At 69.6% G+C, this 20,304-nt stretch overlaps 2 protein-coding genes across 5 annotated transcripts; both read right to left on the bottom strand.

The window, feature by feature from the left end:
• Window positions 1–1,192: 1,192 nt before the first annotated feature.
• On the bottom strand, window positions 1,193–3,226 carry GPR84 (G protein-coupled receptor 84). The gene is made up of 2 exons (XM_090052122.1): window positions 3,016–3,226; window positions 1,193–2,485 (listed from the first exon to the last, which is right to left on the bottom strand). Exon 2 carries the CDS (start codon window positions 2,460–2,462, stop codon window positions 1,368–1,370), a length of 1,095 nt encoding a protein of 364 aa, XP_089908248.1. The 5' UTR covers window positions 2,463–2,485; window positions 3,016–3,226; the 3' UTR covers window positions 1,193–1,367.
• Window positions 3,227–3,831: 605 nt separating this feature from the next.
• On the bottom strand, window positions 3,832–19,087 carry ZNF385A (zinc finger protein 385A). 4 transcript variants are annotated; one of them, XM_090053458.1, is made up of 9 exons: window positions 18,840–19,078; window positions 18,570–18,628; window positions 15,022–15,164; window positions 11,404–11,514; window positions 11,069–11,225; window positions 9,892–10,140; window positions 9,203–9,381; window positions 6,345–6,437; window positions 3,832–5,688 (listed from the first exon to the last, which is right to left on the bottom strand). In XM_090053458.1, exons 2-9 carry the CDS (start codon window positions 18,601–18,603, stop codon window positions 5,464–5,466), a joined length of 1,191 nt encoding a protein of 396 aa, XP_089909584.1. In that variant the 5' UTR covers window positions 18,604–18,628; window positions 18,840–19,078; the 3' UTR covers window positions 3,832–5,463. The 4 variants fall into 4 exon arrangements, with proteins under 4 accessions (XP_089909584.1, XP_089909587.1, XP_089909585.1 ...); XM_090053461.1 differs by having other exon boundaries at window positions 11,069–11,237; window positions 18,840–18,996; XM_090053459.1 differs by lacking the exon at window positions 18,570–18,628 and having other exon boundaries at window positions 11,069–11,237; window positions 18,840–19,087.
• Between the last annotated feature and the right edge of the window lie 1,217 nt (window positions 19,088–20,304).

Genomic DNA, 20,304 nt, shown 5'->3' with positions numbered 1-20,304 from the left:
GCTGTCAGGCAAAGGTCTCAGCCCCATGAATCAGCCTTAATTAAACCTGTGGGTGCTGGCTAGGACCTGCCCTGGGGGAGATTTATGGCATGGGTGGGGGTTGGGCTTGGGATGGCTATGCCAGACCCTTGGTGCCAGCCAGGGCAGCCTGGCCAGTGCCCCCCCCCCACCTGTGCCCTTGCTGGCATCACTTTGTGGAGGGAGAGTGTCTTTCTTACCTATCTGACAGATTTAAAAGGTGGTGCCCCGGGGCATCTCCATGCAGACCCCAGCTCCAGCAGGAGGTCCAGGGACCCCAGATGCCATGGCCACCAAGCCAGGAAAAACTGGGTATGTGGGCTCCAGCCCTGCACCCTGGAGCCAGGGGAGCCCAGGCATCCGGCCCCCCACCCCCGCTTCCCAGAGCTGGGGAGAACCCAGGTGTCTGGTGCCCGTGCTGCCTTGCCCGGCTGGCAGAGGGCCCTGGAGAGGCACGGGCCAGGGGCCAGTCCCCCAGACTCCTGGGCTCCCCCTTGGAGCTGGGGCAGCCATTGGGCTTCATCCCAGCTCGCTGGTGCCCTTGCTCCGGCCCCTCGGCACCCCCAGCCTTTGGGGGCCGGAGCCCTAACAAAGCAGCACCATGTGCACGTGTGTGCAGGTGTTTGCACACGCGTGACCTGCTGGGGCAGGGCCTCTGAACCCTGCCAGGCCTATGTTAGGGCCTGCCCCATGCCATGGCCTCAGGTTCTGGGGGTATGGGCAGGGCTGGGCCCTGCGGGGACGTGGATGCCTGGCATGTAGCACCTCCAGCCTCCAACGTCTGCTCACGGCCCGGGGGGGGGGCCGGGGCTGTCCCAGCGTCTGAGTCAGCGTGGAGCTCCGGGAAGGGAAGGAAGCGATGCAACAAGCCATGGCACCCTGGGGCAAGGGCAAGCCTCAGCCATGGGGCCTCAGGGTGGCCCTGGGCTTTCACTGTCAGTGCCCAGCACTCCTGACCTGCAGCCCCCTGACCCCAGCCCTGCTGTTGCCCCTCACACCGGCCATGGCTATGGCCACATCTCGCCCTGCCCTCTCTCCCCTGCCAGCTTTGAGCCCAGCCCAGGCCCAGGCTTCCCCTTTCCCTGCTCCTGCCAGGGCCCAGCTGAGTGGGGGCCCCCGGGCAGGGCCACATATGGCCGCAGCACACAGCAACGAGCCACAAACATGGTTCAAAGTGTGTGGGGGGGGTCTCTTTACTGAAACAAGCTCCGCCTAGACCCCCACCACTCTGCCACCATGGGCCGGGGCAGGAGGGGCAACCATGGGCGCCCTGCTGGGCACGGGGAGGCTCCCCCGGGCCTTCCTGAGCAAAACTGATGGCCACGTATCCAGCCAGCAGCTCTGCCGTCTCAGGCCCTCTGCAGCCTACAGAGGCACCGGGGCCCCGCCTGGAGCAGGGCGCGGTAGGCGTGGCGGAAACGCCGGTTCATGGCGGCGTAGAGCAAGGGGTTGATGCAGCTGTTGAGCCATGTGAGCTGCGCGGCCGCCATGTGCAGGCCAGTGGGTGCAGCAGCCCGCGCATCGCCTGCCGTCACGGCTAAGAAGGGCGCGTAGCTCAGCACGAACACAGCAAACACCGCAAAACACATGCGCGTCACCCCAGCTGCCTCCTTGCCGCCACCGGCGCCAGCTTCGCGGGGCTGTGGTGGGGGTGCCGCAGCGGATGCCTGCTGCACAGAGCTGTGGCCCGTGGCGGCGTCGCTGGATGACTGCGTGATGCCCGTGTCTGTGCCGCTTTCCATCTCGTGGTACTGCCCCGGCACGCCGGCCTGGCCCCCACGCAGGCTGCGTTGGTAGCGCCGCAGGGCCTGGGCCGTGGCACGCACACGCCGGTAGATGAGGAAGTAGAAGGCACCCACGCAGCCCAAGCCAAGGCCAAAGTAGATGCCCAGCAGCACCGTGCTGTAGGGCCGGCTCTGCTCCCGGTGGAAGCTGCAGGTGCAGACCTTGGGCACGAACCCGTAGACGGACCACAGGGGGGCAAAGCTGACAAAGGCCACGGCCCACGTGGCACCAGCAGCTGCCAGGGCCACGCGGCGACGGGCAAAGAGTCGGGCAGAGCGCGGGGAGCCGGCAATAAGCAGGTAGCGGCTAACGGCCACAAGGCACAGGGTGAGCACAGAGGTGGCATTGGCCACGAAGAGCAGCAGGCCGAAGGCCTGGCAGGCTGTGGCACCAGCCCGCCAGTGCAGCCACAGGTAGGAGTCCACAGAGAAGGGCTGCAGCCCGGTGCAGTACAGCAAGTCGGCCAGCGCCAGGTTCGCCACCAGCACGTTGAGCCCCGTGCGCAGCCCCGGCTCGGCCACCAGCGCGAGCAGGGTCAGGACGTTGCCCACTGTGCCCACCACGCTCACCACTGAGCCCCAGGCCACGGCCACGTAGCGGTAGCCCACGATGGCTGGGTCATAGCAGGAGAAGGTGTCAGACTTGCTCACATTCGCCATGCCTGGTGCCAGGGTGGAGGGACCTGGGGACGGAGAGGGGGTCAGGGGGTGCCCATGGGACCCGGGGTCTTGGGGCTGGGGCTGGCTGGACCCGGGCTGGGGGGTGTGATGGGGACCTGGGCCCAGCTGATGTGCCTCAGTTTCCTCTCTGGGGGCCGAGCTGCGTGCTGGGGGGCGGGGGGTGCTCTCCAGCACTGCCCTCTCCTCCATGCGGCGAGGTTAGCAGGTGGGGGGCAGCCCCCAGCTCCCAGCCAGGGTCAGGTTCGGGGGGTGGGGATGGGACCCCCTTGTCCCATCTCCACAGGCCAAACTAGGGTGTTACCAGGGGGCGGGTGGCATCACTTGTCAGCCCCCGGGGGCGGGGGGCAATCCGACCCCCCCTGTCCATGGGCGGCTGTTACAGGGGGACCAGGACCGCGGAGCCGCACGGCCGCGCCCGAGCGAGAGGGGAACGGAGCACAGCGCGAGGGGGGCGCAGAGCCCGCCCCCCCGGAGGGCCCCCAGCCCCGGGGCCCGGTGTGCGGGGGGGAGGGGGTGCTCGTGGGCTACTTACGGGGTCGCGGGGTCCGGTGCAGGCGCGGGGCTGGCCGGGGACCGGCTCCTTCAGGCCCCGCGGGGCGGAAAGGAAAATCCCCGCGTTGCCAAACCCGGTGGAGCAACTTTCCTGCGGGCGGCCCGAGGGCGGGCACTGGGCGGCACCGGCCCCCCCGGATCCGGCCCCGGCGCCTGCCCGGGGGGGCGCCCGCAGGAGCCCGGGGGGCACCCGGGCAGGCGGCGCGGGGCGGGGCGGCCGGGGCCCCGGGGCTGGGCACTCACCTGCGGGTCCCGCCGCGGCCGCGCCCGCGGGCGAAGTCCCCGCAGCCCTGGGTGGCACCGGCCGGGCAGGGGGTGAGAGGCCGGCACCGGGCACGGGGGGGGGGCAGAGCCGGTCACACCCCGAGCTGGGGGCGGGGGGGGGCGACATCCAGGGCAGGGGAGGGGTCTCCAGGGCTGGCCCCCACCCCGGGCTGCGGGTGGGCACAGTGGGCACAGGGGAGCCCGGCTCAGGCCTTTGGGGGGGGGTCTGGGCATGAATCCAGGACTCCTGCGACCCCACCAGCCAGCTCCTTTGCTGGGCCTCAGTTTCCCCCCCCATGGAGGTTGGGGGGCACCCCATGTCCTTGGGGCTGCAGGGGCACACCCAACCCCCCCCCAACTTTGGGGGACTCCTGTCGAGTCAGGCCTGGGCCCCCTGCTCCCCCCACCCATGGCACAGTAACCCCCAATAGCCCCAGCCCCGCCCCCACGGGGCAACCGGCCCCCCAGCATCTACCCTAGGCGATCCCCCCCCGCCCCACCCCCGTGCGCTTGAAGGAGATGGGGAACGTGGGGGGGTCACACTGGGGCTTTATTGTGGTGGGGAGCAGCCAAGCGGGGACGCGGGGATCCCGCCCGGCGACAGACGGACGGACAGATGTGGGGGGGGCTGGGGGGGCAGCGCTGGGCTGAGGTATCGTGGCCCCCCCGGACCCTCCGGCTATTGCTTTTGCTTGAAGTCACAGTTTTGCTGGCGGTCGGGGCAGGTGGGGGGGCATGGACAGGGCCTGATCCTGAGCTGGCTGGAGACCCCCCCCAACCTCTGCCCCTCCCTCCTGCAATGGGGGGGTGGTCCCCCGGCTCTGGGGGTGACCTTCCCTTCCATCTGCCCACGAATGGATGTCATAGACCCTGCACTGCCTTGCCAAGGGCGATTCCCCTACCGTGGGCAGCAGTGCACCTTGCCAGCAAATTTGGGGATGGGGGTGGGCACGGAGCCAGGCTGAGGGGGCTAATGTGCCCTCCCCCCCCGCTCTGGCTGGGGCATTAACGAGCAGCTGGGATTTAACGAGCAGGAGAGGTGCCAGGCATGACCTGGCTGGGCAGGGTGGGGTTGGGGGGCACCGGGCCAGGCAGTGGAGGTGGGGGGGGCACAGGCTGCCATGGCAACTGCAACACAACAGGCCTGAGCTGAGTTTTCCAGCTGCCCCACCCAGGCCAAACTGCCCCCCCTCCCCAAGTCTTTGCTGGCAGGGGTGGGGACAGGCCTGGGGCTCCCCCCCACCGGGGGCAGGAGCTGGGTGGGGGGTTGGTGCCAGCTCAGGGGGGCACAGACAGGCCCTGGGGGGGGTCAGGCTCTCTCTGGGGGGGGCACAGTGAGGTCTGCAGGCTGCTGCGGGGTGGTGGGGAGGGGGGTATGTACATGGAGGGGCCCAGCCCGGGCATTATTGCAATGGGATCCGTCCTGCCAGGGGCGGGGAGAAGGGGCGCATCGGGGCCTCTCAGTGCACGTGGCCATGGCTTGTGTGGGGGGGGGCCCGGGGGGGCCCTTAGCTCTGCGACAGGTGGGGGGGGCGTCCCCACGAGACACACAAGTGATTGCTTGCTCATCGGTTCCCTGAGGTGCGGGGACCCCGGACCACCCCCAGGGCCAGGCCGAGCCCCCGGCCCCCGGGATGGAGAGATGGAGGGGGCAGGGGGGGCCCAGCCATTGTGCAAGGGGGGGGCTGGGCCGGGGAGCTCATCCCTTTGCTGCTTGGAGGAATCGCCCCCCTTCCAGTTTCAAACGCAGTCCGGGGGGGACCCTGTGTGCATGCGCCATGGTTGCTGGGCACCCGTCACCAGGAGCTGGTTGCTAGGGCCGGTTGCCAGGCACCCTCACTGATTGCTGGGCAGCTGCTGGGGGACCGGGTGCTGGGTGGTTGCCGGGTGCTGGTTGCCGGGTGCTGGTTGCTGGGCACCAGTTGTTGGGCAATCGCCGGAATGGGTTGCCGGGCACCAGTTGCCAGGGTCTGGTTGCTGGGTGGTTGCTGGGGCCGGTCGCCGAGCACCAGTTGCTGGGGGCTGGTTGCTAGGTGGTTGCTGGGGCTGGTTGCCAGGCACCAGTTGCCAGGCGGTCGCCAGGGTGGGTTGCCGGGCAGCTGCTGGGGGCCGGTTGCCGGGTGGTCACCGCGTGGTTGCCAGGCGCCGGTTGCTAGGGCACCCATCAGTAGGGCGAGAAGAGGATGGGCCCGTGGGCTGTGCGGATGGGGCCGGGCGCCGGGCGCAGCAGGGGGTGCGTAAGGGGGGGCCCCTGCAACAGCGGCGCAGCGGGGCGCAGCGCCAGGGGGGCCGAGGCCGCTGCCGCCATCGCCATGGCAGCTGCCAGCGGATTGGGCAGCAGCCCAGCTGCCAGCGCCTTGGGCAGCTCCTTGGGGAAGGCCAGCGGGGCCTGCGGGGGGAGGAGGCCATCAGGGGTGTGAGGGCACACACGGGCCCCCGCAGCCCCCTCTCTCTGCCCCCCGGCCACACCCTCCAGCCTACTGGCCCAACCCACTGCGAGTGGCCGGCCAACCCGCCCAAGGCCCCATCAGCCCATCTGCCTGCCCCAGCCCAGCTGGGCAGCCGTCCCTCCACCCGTCCACCTGCCCGTGCCCTGTCCCCCCACTTCCACTTCCTATATCCATGTGTCCATCCACCCACCTCTGTGTCCGTCCATCCATCCAGCCAGCCACTTCTGCCTGCATCCATTCATCCATGTACCCATCCATTCACCCACCTCTGCGTCCATCCACCCACTAATTCATCTGCCCATCCATCCATACCCTCCCTGCTTTATCTAGCCATCCATTTGTCCATCTACACACCCCACTCCATCCATCCATCCATCCATTTCTGCCTACATCCATCTGTCTGTGTACCCGTCCATTCACCCACCTCTGTGTCCACCCATCCACACATCTGTCCATCCATCCCACTCCAGCTATCCATCCATACACCCCATGCTCTATCTAGCCATCCATCTGCCCATCTACATACCCCACACTCCATCCATTCCTCCCTCTCTCCCTGCTCCCACGGTGTTCCTGTGTCCCCTCCCCTGCTCACCGCCAGCTCGGGGCCACGCAGCTTCTTGTGCCGGCTCAACAGGGGGTTGGGCTTCCCAGCCACACCGTCCCGGTGCCGCCGGCTGGAGATATGCTGCAGGGAAGGGGTGCGTCAGGGAGTGTGGACCCAGGAGTCCTGGCCCTGCTCCGCATCTGCCGGCAGACACAGAACCCAGGTGTCCGGGCTCCAGGTCCCCTCACCACTGCTCTAGCCACTAGACCCTGCTCCTTTCCAAGTGGTGGGGATAGAAACCAGGAGTCCGGGTGGCTGGTCTGTCCCACTCCAATCGCCAGACTCTCCCCCAGGCCCCGTCCAGAGTCAGGTTGGAACCCAGGCATCCGGGCTCCCGGCCCCAAGTCCCACTGACATCGCAGGGTCCAAAGGGGTTCACCGCATGCGAGTGGTTAAAAGGAGCTGTGCACAGAGAGTGTGCAAGCTTGTGTGGACAGGTGAGGCCATGGATGTGCAAGCCTGTGTATGTGTGAACACAAGGCAGCAGGTGTATACAAAGCCACACGTGTGCAAGGCTGTGTGCATGTGCCAGGTCATATGTATGTGCAAACCTGTGTGTGTGCAAGGCAGCATGCCTGTGCAAAGCCACATGTGTGCAAGGTTGTGTGTATGTGCCAGGCCATATGTAGGTATGTGCAAGCCTGTGTATGTGCAAGGCAGCATGTGTGTGCAAGGCTGTTGGCACATCAGGCCGTGTGTGTACAAGGCACGATACATGTTCAAAGCTGTGTGTGCGCGCGCAAGGGTGCATGCATGTGTACGGCATTGTGCAGGTGTGTAGGGCCATGCATGTGTAAATCCAATGTGTGCAAGGCCATGTACATGTGCAAAGCCATGTGTGCAAGGAAGCATGTTTGTGCAGGGCTGCACACATGCAAAAGGCACTGTGCATGTGTGCAGGGCCATGCGTGTGCAAGGCACTGTGCATGTGTGCAGGGCCATGCGTGTGCAAGGCACTGTGCATATGCAAAGTCATATGCACATGAGAGGTACATACAAAGCCATGTGTGCAAGTGCAAGTGCACAAAGCCATGTGTGCAAAACTCCATCCCTGTGTGTGTGCAAGGCCATGTGCATACGATAAGCACGTTGGATGCATGCAGGGTCGTGTGTGCAAGGCTATGCGTGTACACAAAGCCACACATGTAAGAGCACATTCACAAGGTGGTGTGGGTGTGCAAAGCCATGTGTGTACGTGCCATGTTTCATAGTTTCATAGTAGCTAGAGTCGGAAGGGACCTAGGTAGATCATCTAGTCCGACCCCCTGCCTTGGCAGGAAAGAGCACCGGGGTCAGATGACCCCGGCAAGGTGCTCATCTAACTTCCTTTTAAAAATCCCCAGGCTAGGAGCCTGCACCACTTCCCCCGGAAGCTGGTTCCAGGCCCTAGCCACCCTGACCGTGAAGTAGCGCCTCCTAATATCTAATCTAACCCTACCCTCCGCCAGCTTGTGACCGTTATTCCTGGTCACTCCTGGCAGCGCACGGGGGAACAGGGACTCCCCCAATACCTGCTGATGCCCCCTGACCAGTTTGTAGCAGGCCACAAGGTCCCCCCTTAACCTTCTCTTGTGGAGGCTAAACAGGTTCAGGTCCCGTAGCCTCTCCTCATAAGGCCTGCCCTGCTGACCCCTGATCATACGAGTGGCCTCCTCTGGACTCTTTCCATATCGTCCACGTCCCTCTTGAAGTGCGGTGCCCAGAACTGGACGCAGTACTCCAGCTGCGGCCTGACCAGTGCCGCATAGAGGGGGAGGATCACCTCCCTGGGCCTGCTGGAGATGCATCTGTGGATGCATGACAGGGTACGGTTGGCCTTCTTGACTGCCTCCCCACACTGCCGGCCCATGTTCATCGTGGAGTCAATGACGACTCCAAGATCCTTTTCCGTCTCCGTGCTGGCAAGAGGGGAGTTCCCCAACCTGTAAGTGTGGTGCCGGTTCTTCCTCCCCATGTGCAACACCTTGCACTTATCAGTGTTAAACCCCATCCAATTCTCATCCGCCCACCGTTGCAACCTGTCGAGGTCAGCTTGTAGCCTATTGCACCCTTCTAGTGCACCCACATCCCCCCACATCTTAGTGTCATCAGCAAACTTGAACAGGGTGCTTTCTACCCCCTCATCCAAGTCACTGATGAAGATGTTGAACAGTGCGGGCCCGAGGACCGAGCCCTGCGGGACCCCACTGCCCACGTCCTTCCAGGTCGAGAAGAACCCATCCACTACCACCCTCTGGGTGCGGCCCTCCAACCAGTTGGCGACCCATTTGACTGTGTGGGCATCGACACCACAGTCTCCCAGCTTTTTGATGAGGACAGGGTGAGAGACAGTGTCGAAAGCCTTCCGGAAGTCCAGAAAGACTACATCCACAGCAACCCCTGCGTCTAATGATTTGGTGACCTGATCGTAAAAGGCCACCAGGTTGGTCTGACAAGACCTGCCACTGATGAACCCGTGTTGGTTGCCCCTGAGCATGCATTCCCCCGCAAGGCCCTCCTGGATGTGTGCCAGGATAATTTTTTCAAAGAGCTTACCCGGGATTGAGGTCAGACTAACTGGCCTGTAATTTCCCGGGTCCTCTTTTTTTCCCTTTTTGAAGATAGGGACCACATTGGCCCTCTTCCAGTCCTCCGGCACCTCACCAGAGCACCACGAGTGCTCATAGAGCCGCGCCAGGGGTCCCGCAATGACCTCGGCCAGTTCCTGTAGCACAAGGCCACGCGTGTGCAAACTTGCCTGCATACATGGCTGCAGGGCAGGATGTGGACTGGAGCCCCAGGATGCAGTCCCACCCAGAGCCCAGGGGAGGCAATGGGGGTCCCTGGGGGGAGGGGGGGGCTCCCACCTGCTTGAGCTGCACCTCGGAGTTGACCTTGACGTTGCAGATCTCGCAGTGGAAGGTTCGCTCGGGGGCGCCAGTCTCGGGGCTGCCAGGGGTGCCGGGGCCGGGGGGGCCGAGGCGGGGGTACGCCTTGATGGGCCCCAGCCCGCTGCGCGCCTCCAGGATCGTCTTGTGCTTTGTACCTGGGTGGGGGCAGTGGTGGTCAGGGCAAGGGGAGGAGAAGCCCCCCAGCCCCGCCCCCAGCCTCACTGGTGCCCTTCACTCCTGACCCACAGCCCCCTGCTCCCTACAACCAACCCGCAGCCCCCGCCATTCTTGCCGGTGCAGCTCACTCCTGACCTGCAGCCCCCTGCCCTCTTCCCAGCTGTACCAGTGCCCCCCGCCCCGCAGCCCATTAAGGTGTTGTGTTCAGCAGTTCCTAGCATGCTTTGCTCCCGTGGCTCAGGGCCTCGGTTTCCAGGAGCGCTGGGTGGAGCGGGGGCGGCTGCGACTCCAGAGCCCCGGCCAGGTCCAGCGTCAGCTCGGCCCAGCCACGCCAGCCCAGGGCTCGGCCTCCCCGGGGGCCCCGCCAGCATCCCAGCCCTGGAAAAACCGACAGGGACTGACGGAGCCTGGGCTGCGGGCCGGGCGTGAGCGGCACTGCCAGAGCTGGGGGGCATCGAGGGACACCTCCAGGCGTGCCCCCCCCTCACCTTTGTTGTGAGCCTCGAGCTGGGACAGGGAGTTGACGGCCACCTTGCACAGGGCGCAGTACAGCAGCTTCTTGGCCTTCTCCTCCTCGGCCCCGGCCCCCCCCACCCCGGCTCCCGGCCCTGGCCCCGGCTCTACCCGGGCCCTGGCCAGCCCCCCCCGGGGGCCCTGCGGGGGCTCGGTCGGGCCCGGCGCCTTGGCGGGCGAGGGGGGGGCGGGTGCCGGCGCCCCTGGCCCGTTGGGCAGCTCAGCTGTAAAGGGAAGAGATGGGTCAGAGCCGCGGGGGGGGGGGGGCAGAACCCAGGTGTCCTGGTTACCCATGTACCCCCCAGGTTCCCATAGTAGCCCCCCTCCCCATGACCTCTGGGGAGCCACTGCTGCAAAGGATTCTGGGAAGCAGCATCAACCCCCCCTCCCCTCCCAGCTTCTCTATGATCCCCCCTGCCCCCCCCCGCTGCTCGGGTTTCAGGCCCCGGCACGATCGGGTTCCAGCTCACGTGCACCAGGGCAGCAGGGCGGTGTCCCTCCGGCACCAGGAAGGGGCACCTGGCGGCCCCCCCACCCTCTAGGCGGGGTGTGGACCCAGGTGACCGGGCCGAGCACCCAGGAGGGGCCCTGTCCTGACTGCCCCCCTTGCCACGGCTGCCAGGTGTCAACGCCCGCATGAGCTCATCCCACCGCGCCTTCGCAAGCTGGGGGGGTCCACCCGGGTGCGGGGAAACTGAGTCACAAGACCCAGCCCAGGCCGGGCAGCGCTGGCCAAGATCCGCCAAGCCCCACTCCCCTGCTCTAACCACTAGACCCCACTCTGCTCCCCCCACCAGAGCTGAGGGAGGAAGCCAGGGGTCCAGCTCTGGCTGCTGGGCCTGGGGGGGCGAGGGGCAGGGTATGTGGGGCGGGGGGGGAGATCCATGCCCTCCCCAGCACTCACCCCGCGACATGGCAGGCCGGTGCCCCTCACTCCCGACCCGCAGCCCCGCGACACGGTGCCTGGTGCCAGCCTGGCGCAGCGGGGGGAGCAGGGGGGTGGGGGCGGGCACGGCGCCCTCGTCAATGTTTAATGAGATGCCGTTTCATTAGCGGTGGCTCGGGTTCCCAGCAGGCATGGGGGTCCCACGGGCGTTAACCCTGTGGGGCCCAGGCCAAGGGGGAGAGGAGTAGGGGGCCGGGGGTCTGTACCTGTCTTGTCCGGGACGTCCGGCTCGGCCAGGCCAGGCGAGGGGCTGCCCACGGGCGCCAGCTTCTCGCCCGCCTCCTTCTGCCGCGTCTTGGCTGCCTCGATGCCCTTCACGCGCCGGGCGTGACGGTTCCCCTTGTAGTGTGCCTCCGCCTGGCTCTGGGGGGGCACCTGGCTCAGGGACCCCTGCCCTTGAGGCCTGGCCAGACGTACCCCCCGGGCCTGCCGGTGCCCCCCCCCCACAGCCTTCTCAGAGCCTTAGTGGGAGAAACTGAGGCCCGCCAGCATTGGCACGAGGGGACGCAGGTGTCCGGGGGCGGGGGGGTGGGTGTCTCACCTCAGAGTTGAAGCGGATCTGGCAGACGTTGCAGGAGATGACAGGGCGCTTGGCCTTGAGCGGGGGGGTCCCAAACGTGTGGCTCAGCACGGCCTTCTGCACCGGGTCCATCTGGGGGGGGCAGGTATCAGCACTTGGCAGGCACCCCCCTCCCCTGCCAGCCTGGGGGTCCTGTTACCACTGAGACCGGGGACCCCAGGCAAGCCTGCCTCCCCCCCCCCGATGGGCTTGGATGCGGTCTGCCCCCGCCGCACCCTGGAGCCCCCGGCACTAGGGGCAGAGGTAGGTGCCACCCAGTCCAGAGGCGGTCTCAGCTGCACCTCCCCCTGCTAGCTCAGGGAGTGGCCCCAGCAGGTCCCCCGACACCCAGCTCTAACCACTGAGACGCGCTGTTGTCCCAGAACCAGGGCTGGGACCCAGGAGTCCAGGGGTTTGGCTGCAGGCGCCTGAATGGGGCGGTGGGGCAGCACCAGACACCCCCCAGGCCTCCCGCTGGGACCCCCTGGCATGGAGGGTCCCCCCCCGCACCCAGCTCAGCCTCAGCCGTGGCTGGGGGGCAGCACAGCCCCTGGGTCAGGGGTCCCCCGGATGTCGGAGGGTGCCAGGGTGGTTTGGGGCAGAGGAGCCTGTTGCCTTCGTCGCAGCCCCATTCGAACCCCCCCAGATGTGCCCACCCCACGGCCTGGGGGGAGGGGGTCCAGGAGCCCACGAAGCAGTGCTGGGCCCCGGCGCCCAGCCAGGCCTGCGTAGCGGGAGAGGAATTTCCCTCCCAGCCCCGTGGGGCCTGGAGCCGCCCGTGGCTCTTGCGCCAGAGCCTTCCAGCCCAGGCCTCCCCCAGCCCCGGGGTCGTGCCCCCCCCTTCAGCCCGGGGTGCGAGAAGCAGCTGTTTGGGACAGGAAGTGCAGCGCCGCGGGCGCCAGCTGGCCCAGGCCACGGGTGGGCGGGCGGCCAGGATGCCGGGGTTCACGCCCGGCCCCGGCGCCACGTGATGGGGCTGGTGGGGGGAGGGGGCCTATCCCTGCCCCTGCCCCCTGTGCCCCCACAGGACCCAGACCCCAGCCAGTGCCCCCGCAGGACTGGCCCCCTCCCCCACTAACCTCTGCCCCAGACACTGCCTGGCGAGGGGGCGCGGACGCCCGGGCCCCCCCTCCGTCCCCAGCCCAGGGTGTGTGTGTCCGGGGGGGTGGGCAGGAACAGCTGGCCTGACTCAAACTGGGGGATTAGGCTGGGTCATTGACTGGGGGGACAGGCAGGGAATCCAGGCATCCGGCCCCCACCAGCCTCCCGGCCATACATTAGGCCAGGCCAAGCCCCCATCCCCTCCACCGGGCTGGGGCACGGGGCAGGCTGATGGGGAAGCTGGCACTGCCCACCCCCCCACCGCCCAGGGATGGGGAAACCGAGCGGGGAACCCGTGAGTCCTGGCTCCCAGCCCTTGCCTGCATCCTGCTCCTTTCCCAGGCCCGGAGCAGGACCAGGCGTCGGGGTGGGGTCAGGCGTCCCCCCAGCTGCTCTGGCGCAGCCCCACCCCAATATCTGAACGCGCCCCCGTGCCAGGGCCCTTGCCCCCGACTGCCTGGGGGGGCCCTGCCGCTGTAGCCCCTGGCAGGCACTGGGCTGCCCCCTCCCCCTGTGGCCTGGCCCTGGGCAGAGCTGAGGGGATGCGGGCACTGGGGCCCCCTCCCAACTTGGGGGCCAGTCACAGTGCCCCCAGGTGCTCCCAGTCCTCTCCCACTGGCTTCACCCACCCCAGCCCCCTGCCCCGCAGCGCTCAGGCCCAGCGCCACCCGTGGGCCATGCCTGCCCCCCCCCCCCCCCCGCAACTGGGCTGTCTGGGTGGGAGGTCAGAGTGGCGGGAGTCAGAGCGGGGGCTGGGGAGGGGCCTGACACTGGGCTGAGGGCTGTGGGTTCAAGCCCCAGCTGCTGTGACAGCGACCCCTGAGTAGCACCCAGGGGTCCCTGGGCCGGCGGGGGGAAACGGGGCAGCCGCCATTCCCTTCAGCCGCATGCTTCTCCCCAGAGGCAGCTGCATATCAGCGCTGTCAGGACCCCTTTGACCCCAACAGCCAGGACGGACCCCGGGGCTCCCCCCCACCTCGGGCACCCCACAGGGCTTTGGGAGCTGGGGGAGGGCCCCGGGCGCCATCGCCCGCAGGTGCCTGCGCCAGGTTCTCGGCCTGGTGCTCGTGCGGGAAGGGGGCCGGGGGGGGTGCCAGCCCGGATGCCAGCGGGTTGCCTGCCGGTGGGGGGGGGGGGATCCTTGCCAGTGCCATGACCTTGCCCAGCCCCGTGCCTCAGTTTCCCCAGCAGCCCCTCGGGCCGGGGGAGGGGGTCTCTGCCCTCGCCCCCGCCCCCCGGATCCGGCAGGGGCCCGCGCCCCCCCCCCCCGCGCCCCGGGCCCCGCTCACCCCGCTCCGCGCCGCGCCGCTCCGGCCCCGCCGCCTCCCGCATCCCGGCCGCGGCCCCGGGCGGGGCGGAGCGGAGCAGCGGCGCCGCCCCCCGCCCCCCCGCCGCCCCCGGCTGCAGCTCGCGCGGCCCGGCCCCCCGGCCGCGGCGTGGGCACCGGCTCCGCGGCCCCCGGTGCCGGGCTGGGCGCGGCGGCCGCGGCGACACGCGATCCGGCCCGGATCCATTACAGCCGGCGCCGGGTCTCGCACCGCCGTGCCCGCCGCGCTGCCCCCGGGGGAGCCCGATCGGGGCCGCGCTGCCCGCCCCGCCAACGGCAGCGGGGGCCGTGACCCCCGTGGCCGTGGGGTCTGTGCTCCGGCCCCTCGCTGGGGCCTGCAGCCCAGCGCCCGGCTCCAGGGGGCCCGGCGGGGCCACATGCCACGGGCCACGTCTATGCAAAGCCGCGTTGAACGTGCTAACTGCCCCCCTGCATAATTTGTGCCGAGTGTCAGGCTGTGCCCCCCCCCACCCCCGCCCCAAATCGGAGGCATCCCGGGATCCCCCATCACGGCTTGGAGACGTGACCCCAGGACCAGGCCATGCTCACACCAGGGGCAGCTGAAGCAGCGTGCAGGGCTGTAGCCCCTGGCACTCTGGGGAAACTGAGGCACCGTGGGTCCCAGGGAGACCGTGGCCAAGGGGCCTGGGCACCCTTGAGCCCCAGGTTGGGTCCTGCACCGGGGTCACAGCCCCCTGTCACCTGCCAGCTGATGCCAGAGCTGGACACAGGTCACGGGGCATGGGCTCCCCCAGGTGGCTCCCTGCAGTGTGGGGGCATTGTGCCCAGCTGTGAGGGGGGGAAGGTGGGGGGCACTGGCTTGGAGGGGGCATGGAGCAGGGTCATGCCCACCCTGGGGCTGGGGCCTGAGGCCACAGGTCACGCTCTGAGCTCCTGTTTGGGGCCGGGGGTCACACACTCAGCGTGGCAGTGTCTGGGAGCAGGTCGGAGGTCGTGCTTTCGGAGCATGGCTGGGATCAAAGGTCACACTGGGGGTCATGGGTGGCATCAGGGCTGTGCCCTAGGGCAGGGCACGAGGTGCGGGGACCCAGGGGAGTTGGGCACCTGGAGACCAGCACGAACACCCCCTGAAGCCCCTGGCACGTGACCCCCCCTGTAGGATGCCTGTGACCCTGAGCCACCCCCCGCCCCAGTGCCTGACGGGGACTTACCGTGCCAAAGGTGGGGAAGACGCCGGCGGGTGCAGGGGCCTCCATGGGGAAGGACAGGAAGTGCTTGAGGTCCAGGTGTGGCTGGATCATGGCCGGTGGCGCCCGCAGCATGGCGGGCATGGGGGGTACGCGGCTCAGGGTCCCTAGGAGATGGCGGGGGTCAGCAAGGGGGGGCTGTCCCCAGCCCTGCCTGGCACGGTGCTACCCTGGCCCCGCACATGCACGTGCCAACCCACACGCAGGCACGTGCCATGGCCACCAGTACATGCCACCCCCCGCACCCCACGGCAGGTGTCAGGGTGCCCACCCCTGGGAGCCCACGAGTAACAACCTCCTTCTGCTGCCAGGACCCCGAGCCCCTGGCACTCAGCTCCCAGGCCCTGGAGATGTTCCCCCCCCAAGTCCCCCCGGGACCAGATCCGCTTTCAGGTCCCGCTTCCTCCTGCTCCAGCCGGGGGCGGCAGGGGGGAACTGAAACCGTCCCTCCCCCCACACAGTCTGCACCCCCATCACCCCTGCCCCCCAGCCCTGCCGGTGCCCCTCACTCCCAACCCACAGCCTCTGCCCCCCAGCCCTGTCGGTGCCCCTCACTCCTGACCCACAGCCCCTGCCCCCCCCAGCCCTACCGGTGCCCCTCAGTCCCGACCCACAACCCTGCCCCCAGCCCTGCCCTCACTCCAAACCTACAGCCCCTGCCCCACACGAGGCTGGGCCTGGGGCCGCACAGCCCTGCCCCCCCGCCACGCCGGCTGAGCTGCCGGGGATTAGAGCAGCTTCAGGGCCCGCCAGACCTGGCGAAGGGTGATGGGCTGGGGCGCAGGGGTGGGGGGCTGGCACAGAGCAGCCCAGACACTCCCCCCCCATGGAACCCGGACCACCCATCCTCAGGCCTCAGCCGCACTAACGAGACTTCTCCCTAACGAGCCTGGCGGCCAAGTGGGGGCAGGCCAGGACAGGCCTCAAGAAGGGGGTGGGGGGCTGGGCTCAACAGCAGCTGTAGGAGATGGGGCCCCTGGATACCCGGGTTCCCTCCCCTGCCTCGTGCCTCAGTTTCCCCACTAGACAGGCACTAGACTGCCTCCCAGCCCTTCACACCCGCCAAGGCCCCCCCACACTGGGGGTCTCCATAGAAACCTTGCCCCCCTCTGCCATGAGGATGGAGGGGGGCAGGTGCCAGGCGCCTGGGTCCCCTCCCCGGTGCGGCGGGCGTGACCGTGGGGGCCGACCGCCAACCCCAGCCCCGGCCTCCCCTTGGCGTGACCCCCGCCCCCGTCCAGCCCGGCCGAGCTAAGCCAACCTGACAGGCGCGCAGGCCTCGGCGGGCGCCCATTGTCCAGGGGATCGGACCGTGCCGGCCGGGGGGGGGTCGCGCGCCCGGGCCCCGGCGCCAAGCAGCCCGTTATGTAAAGGGCTCCGCGCCGCCCCCGGCCCCCCCGGCCCCGCGCCCACGTCAGCAGCCAATTACCGGGCAGCAAAAGTGGGGCAGGCGCGCGGCGGGGAGGGTGGGGGGGTGAGGATTAGGGGGCGGGACGCAGCCGGCACCGCCCTGCACCCGGGGGCCCGGACGCCTGGGTTCCCTCTCCCCCGCCCTGGCTTATGGGGGGCAGCAGGGGAGAGCCCGGGTGCCCGGGTCCCCGCCTGGCTCGGGGTGGGGGCGTGATTCCCAGGCTCTCAGGGCGGTGTATGCCAGACCCCCCCATCCCCTGCCCCCAGCTCCCGGCACTGGATCTGGCCTCCGCCCCACACAGGTCTGGGCCTGCCGGGCTGCAGCTGGCGCCAGGCAGGAGACGGGGCGGGATGGGCCCGATCCGGGCCACAGCATCTGCATCTCCGGAGGGGTCTGGGGACCCTCTGACCCCCCCCACCCCCAGTGAGGGGATGCAGGCAGACCCCCCCCACCCAACAAAGGCCTGTACAGGCCCCGCAGCCCCCAAGGCAGGCAGCAGGGGGCAGGGCAGCTCCCACATGTGCTGCCATACGTGTCCAGGCGTGTGCCCGCCCCCGCACCAGCACGGGCCCAGCCCCAGTGGCGTCGCCACGGAAACCCACCCGCGGCCCAGCCAGGCCCCGAACCCAGGGTGTGGCCGGGTGGGGCCAGGGGACGCTGGCACAGGGCCGGGGCGGGGGGGCAGCCCTGTGGTGCCCCCCCATGCTTGACCTGCAGCCCCTGCACCCCCAGCTCTGCCCATGGCCCTCACTCCCAGCCCGCAGCCCCCTGCCCCCCACCAGGCCACAATGCCCTGGTCCGAAGCCTACTCCAGTCTGGGCCGGGGGATGTGCCAGGCTGGGCAGGGGGAGGGGGGGGGACCGAAGGGGACTAGACCCAGGTGAGACAAAAGCCTTTTGTTCAGGGACAGGTGCGTAGGCGGAGCCAGTCAGGCCCCACCCCCACAGGTCACAGGGGTCGCGGCCTGGGCTTGGGGGCGCTTGAGGCCCAGCATAAGGGACTTGGGGGGGCATCTGTCCCCTCCACCTCCCAGGTGCCTGGGGTAGGTGAGGAAACTGAGGCAGAGGCAGGCACCAGGGCAGAACCCCGAAGGGACCCAGGAGCCTGGCCCCCGACCCAACATCACGGCCTGTGCCAGGGTACGCGGCCCCCGTGATGGCTGTGACCCCCGGCCCCAGCCCAGGGAAGCTGGTGGGACTCAGCTCCGGCTGGCTGGGACCCTCTGTCGGGGCGCTGGCGCCATCCATAGCACGGTGCCCCACAGCCGTGACCTCCACCCCCCTTGCCCCTGCCAGGGCCCCTACTGCGTGTCAGCCCCTGGACAGCTCCATGCCCCCCCCCAGCTGGAGGGGCACAGATGTCTGCCCTGCCCCCACAGAGACCCCCTCCATCCCCCTCGGCCCCCCAGCCAAGTCCCTGCAGCAGCCGGGAGCAGCCGGGTGGAAGAGACGGATGGGCCCTGACAGGCCGGCCCGGGGCGGGGGAAGCATGCGGGGGCTGCGGGCAGGCGCTGAGGGGGAACCACTGCAGTTACCCCCCCCAGCCCTGCTGGTGCCCCTCACCTCCGATCTGCAGCCTCTCCCCCCCCCAGCCCTGCGGTACCCCTCACTCCTGCCCCCCAGCCCCCTGCCCCCCCAGCCCTAGCAGTGCCCCTCACTCCTGACCTGCAGCCCCTTGTGCCCCGAGCCCTGCCGGTTCCCCTCACCCCCACCCCGCACCCTCCCTTGGGCCCCCATCCCTGCCCGTGCCCCTCACTCCTGACCCGCAAGCCCCTGCGCCCCGCCAATGCCCCTCACTCCGGACCTGCAGCCCCTCGTGCCCGTGCCCAGGGCTCCCCCGCTCGGCGGGGGCTGGCAGCGGCCCGAGGGGTGCCCCGGCTGCCCTCTCCCCCGGGCCCTGGCCAGCCCCCCACCCCCGTGCCAGTGCTTGCTGCCCCGGGGCCTGGAGATGCCTCTGCCTGGTGCCAGCCCTGCCTGCCCCCACGCCACGAGTCCGCGGGGTCTCAGCTCCGGCCCCACGCTCCCTCCTGCCCCCCCGGAGACCCGGGGGGGCACGGCGCTGCCCCTGCGCAGGGCTGGGGCCCCCCGCCCGCGCCACCTACCCGCCAGGTACCGGGGGCCGGCGCCGGGCTCCATGTCGGGCCGCGGGGGGGTCCGAGCCCTGCGGGGGGAGGGGGCAGGTGAGTGCGGGCGCCCGCCGGGGGGTGCGGGGCACTGGGGGGGAACCGGGGGAAGGGGGCTGGGGCCGGGAGGGGTGCGGGGCGGGGCGGGGGGTGCGGGGCACTGGGGGAGGGGGGCCGGGGCGGGAGCGAGGGGCACGGGGGGGCGGGGGGGAGCGAGGGGCGCGGGGGGGGCACCGGTCCCGCACTCACCGGGCGCGCTCCCGCGCTGTCGGTCTCGGCCGCGGCTGCGGCTCCAGGTGAGCGCCGCGTGCGCCGGGCGCGCGCCCCGCGCGGCCCCGCCACGGTCTCCGGGCGAGCGCGGCCCCGCTGGGGGGCGGGGGGGCCCGCGGGGCCCCGCGCCAGGACACGCCCCCGTGGCGCGCGCGGCCCCGGGGGGCGGGGTCACCCCCCTCCCCGTGCCTCAGTTTCCCCGCAGGGGCCCGACCCCAGCCCCGGGGCGGGGGTCCTCAGCGGGCTGGGGGCACGGGGGCTGCGGGGCACGGCGGGGCGGGGCGGGGGCAGGGTGCCCCCCGGCGGGCAGAGCCGCCCAGAGGCGGCGGGGGGGGGGCGGGGGGGCTCGGGTTTCGGGGCCATCAATAATGCAGCGGGGCTCGGTCGCGCTTCGCGGCCTCCTGCTAATTTGCTGTCCCGGGGCTTTGTTGCCGGGCTCGGACACGGCTTTAATGGATGTCGCGGAAACCCGAGCCCCCGCGCCAGCCCCGCCCGCGCTGCGGCCCGCGCTCGGGTGAGGTCATCAGCCCAGCAGTGACATCACAGGCAGCGCTGGGGAGTGATGTCACGAGTGATGGGAAGCGCTGGAGGCCTCCCCGGATCCCTGTCTTGGGGGGCGGGGGGAGGGCAGGAAGGGGTTAACTAAGCAGGTGGAAAAGCAGCGTGGCCCCTTTAAATCCCCCAGTGCCCCCCCAGTGGGCGGGGCCTGTGTGAAGCCCTGCCTCTTCACACGTATATAAGGGCCCTGTTATGGTAGGGCCTACAGCAATAGCAGCCCGGCTGTGCCGTGGACCAGTGTTTCCCCCCCCATCTCCGGTGCCCACAAGGTGCCCGGGCGGCTGGGCCCTGGCGCAGTGCCCACGGCCGCGGTGGGAGCCGCTCTCCGGTTACCGGAGCCTGCATCGATCCCTCTGCAGCAGGAGCCGCCGCCAAGGTCGGCCTGACCCTGTCCCCGCACCGGGGCTGTGCGCGCGCGTGTGCGCGTGCAAGCGTGTGCCCGGGCCCTGCCAGGCATCCCGGGGCAGCTCCAGCCCGCAGGGCCCACAGGGACTCCTGCCGCTTGAGCGTGTGCAAGCATGTGTGAGGAGGCATGTGCACACATGGGAACAGGCAGGGTGCGGGTGTGCATGCAGTGGCAAGCCCTGCACGTATCTGGGGACAGGCCTGAGCAGGGGTGATGGTGTGTGCCAGCTCCACGTGCCCCCCCGTGGCCACACGGTGCCAGGCAGACACATGGGGGCACCCACCAAGGCCCCACCGTGCGTAGCTCCTAGTCTGCACCAGTCTGAACTGGGAGACCCCTCCACCAGCACAGTGGCCACCCCAGGGCCCAGCCAGTCCACAGGCCGCAGGCACCAGTCACCAGTGCTGGGGGACACAGCAGGGACACACAGGGACCATGACCTTACCTGAGCCCATAGCGCTGAGCCTGGAGGTCAGAGGT

This window comes from Crocodylus siamensis, chromosome 6, assembly GCF_052110815.1.
Source record: "Crocodylus siamensis isolate JL-2025a chromosome 6, ASM5211081v1, whole genome shotgun sequence".
Lineage (NCBI taxonomy): Eukaryota > Metazoa > Chordata > Crocodylia > Crocodylidae > Crocodylus > Crocodylus siamensis.
Note: the sequence above shows the minus strand (reverse complement) of the source record. Positions and strands in the feature narration are given on the sequence as shown.

What these genes read in the sequence shown, in the direction of transcription:
- GPR84 (XM_090052122.1), bottom strand. Translation starts at nt 2,462, where the DNA reads ATGGCGAATGTGAGCAAGTCTGACACCTTCTCCTGCTATGACCCAGCC.
- ZNF385A (XM_090053461.1), bottom strand. Translation starts at nt 18,603, where the DNA reads ATGGAGCCCGGCGCCGGCCCCCGGTACCTGGCGG. An exon ending in TCTTCCCCACCTTTGGCACG is followed by an intron (nt 11,515 to 15,021) that starts GTAAGTCCCCGT and finishes TGCCCCCCCCAG; the next exon opens with ATGGACCCGGTGCAGAAGGC. An exon ending in CCGAGGTGCAGCTCAAGCAG is followed by an intron (nt 6,438 to 9,202) that starts GTGGGAGCCCCC and finishes CCTTCCCTGCAG; the next exon opens with CATATCTCCAGCCGGCGGCA.